General features: G+C 36.3%; 1 protein-coding gene across 1 annotated transcript in view; it reads right to left on the bottom strand.

Moving 5' to 3' along the window:
- TRPC7 (transient receptor potential cation channel subfamily C member 7) overlaps positions 1-832 on the bottom strand; it is a 69,208-nt gene extending 68,376 nt beyond the window's left edge. Inside the window, exon 1 of the mRNA XM_021410853.1 lies at positions 804-832. Coding sequence (XP_021266528.1) covers positions 804-832 — 29 coding nt within the window. The remainder of the gene's footprint in view (positions 1-803) is intronic.

The raw sequence follows: 1,190 nt of genomic DNA, 5'->3' as shown, positions 1-1,190 counted from the left end.
AATGTGGCATATGCCCAATAAATATTGGAGAAATTAATTCATTTGCAGAGTAGTCCTTCAAAGCAGTTGCAGAAAGAAATATCCCCTCCTCCAGCATTCCTACGGCTCATAGATAAAGGAAAATGATATTTCAAGGTCAATCTCCGAAAAGAGGCCTTGAGGAAATACAGGTGCAAACAGCAAAGCCTCGCTTTCTGAAAGCCCTGAGAGAAATGGCATGGTAAGATACATTCAGCTTTACAAACCAGGTCTTACATGTCATTAAAGGATGTTGATGAATTATACACACTAACTTCCGTAATCTACTTGTCATAAAGCATAAGGTCTGAGGCCAATATCCCCAAAACACTGAGAGAACACTAAATCTTTATTGGCACCTAAACTCTAATGTCCTCCCTGAAGTCCTCCCTGATTTAATGGAGGTAGCTCTGCCCTGTGCTTTGAGAAAAAGAAATGGAGTATGACTTTTAGCAGATATCTTTCACACACACAGAGAAAAAAGAAAATAAATAGATAAAAGTTCATTGCTTCTTAGCTGTTAGCCCTTCCCATAGTCTAAGGATCAGCATGTTCTTTCCCATTCCAAAAAAAAACCTCACCAATACAAGTCTTTAATGCTAGAAGAGGCTGTGAAATAATCATCCGGATTCTTGTATTCAATTTACTCTTGTTTTATAACATATTTACAGGGTTATTTTCTCCATTTCTTATTGCTCCTTCAGAGATACTACTGAAAATGACTGATTATTCCAAAGCTATTACAGAATGTTTGTGAGATATATCAAAATCAGCTCTACTCTTACATTGTCTCCAACTCTTCAATCATTAACATGTTTGGCCACCAAATGAACTGCCATGAAGAGAATCTGTTACTGTGAATAAATAAATACATCTAGCCTGTTGAATTAAGACTGATTTATCCTATCTGCTGAAGCACTTCAAAAGTCAAGCTGAGATCACACCCAGAACACAACAGAGGAATACCTGTTCATTCATAAATTTTTACTACTGATGACAATAATGAAAATTTTTTCTAATTGTGCAAGCAGGGGGCAGTGTAACGCTGAATTTCAACAAACAGTTCTATTGAAAAAAGAAAGAAAAACGTCTGAAAAGAACTTAAAATCTCAGTTCTGAGTGTATTTTGTTTTTCCCAGTTGCTGTACCCTTTTCACTTGCTCACTTGATAT

Source organism: Numida meleagris, chromosome 12 (assembly GCF_002078875.1).
Source record: "Numida meleagris isolate 19003 breed g44 Domestic line chromosome 12, NumMel1.0, whole genome shotgun sequence".
NCBI classification, from domain to species: Eukaryota; Metazoa; Chordata; class Aves; order Galliformes; family Numididae; genus Numida; species Numida meleagris.
The sequence above is the reverse complement of the archived record's forward strand: the minus strand, read 5'-3'. Positions and strand labels throughout refer to the sequence as shown.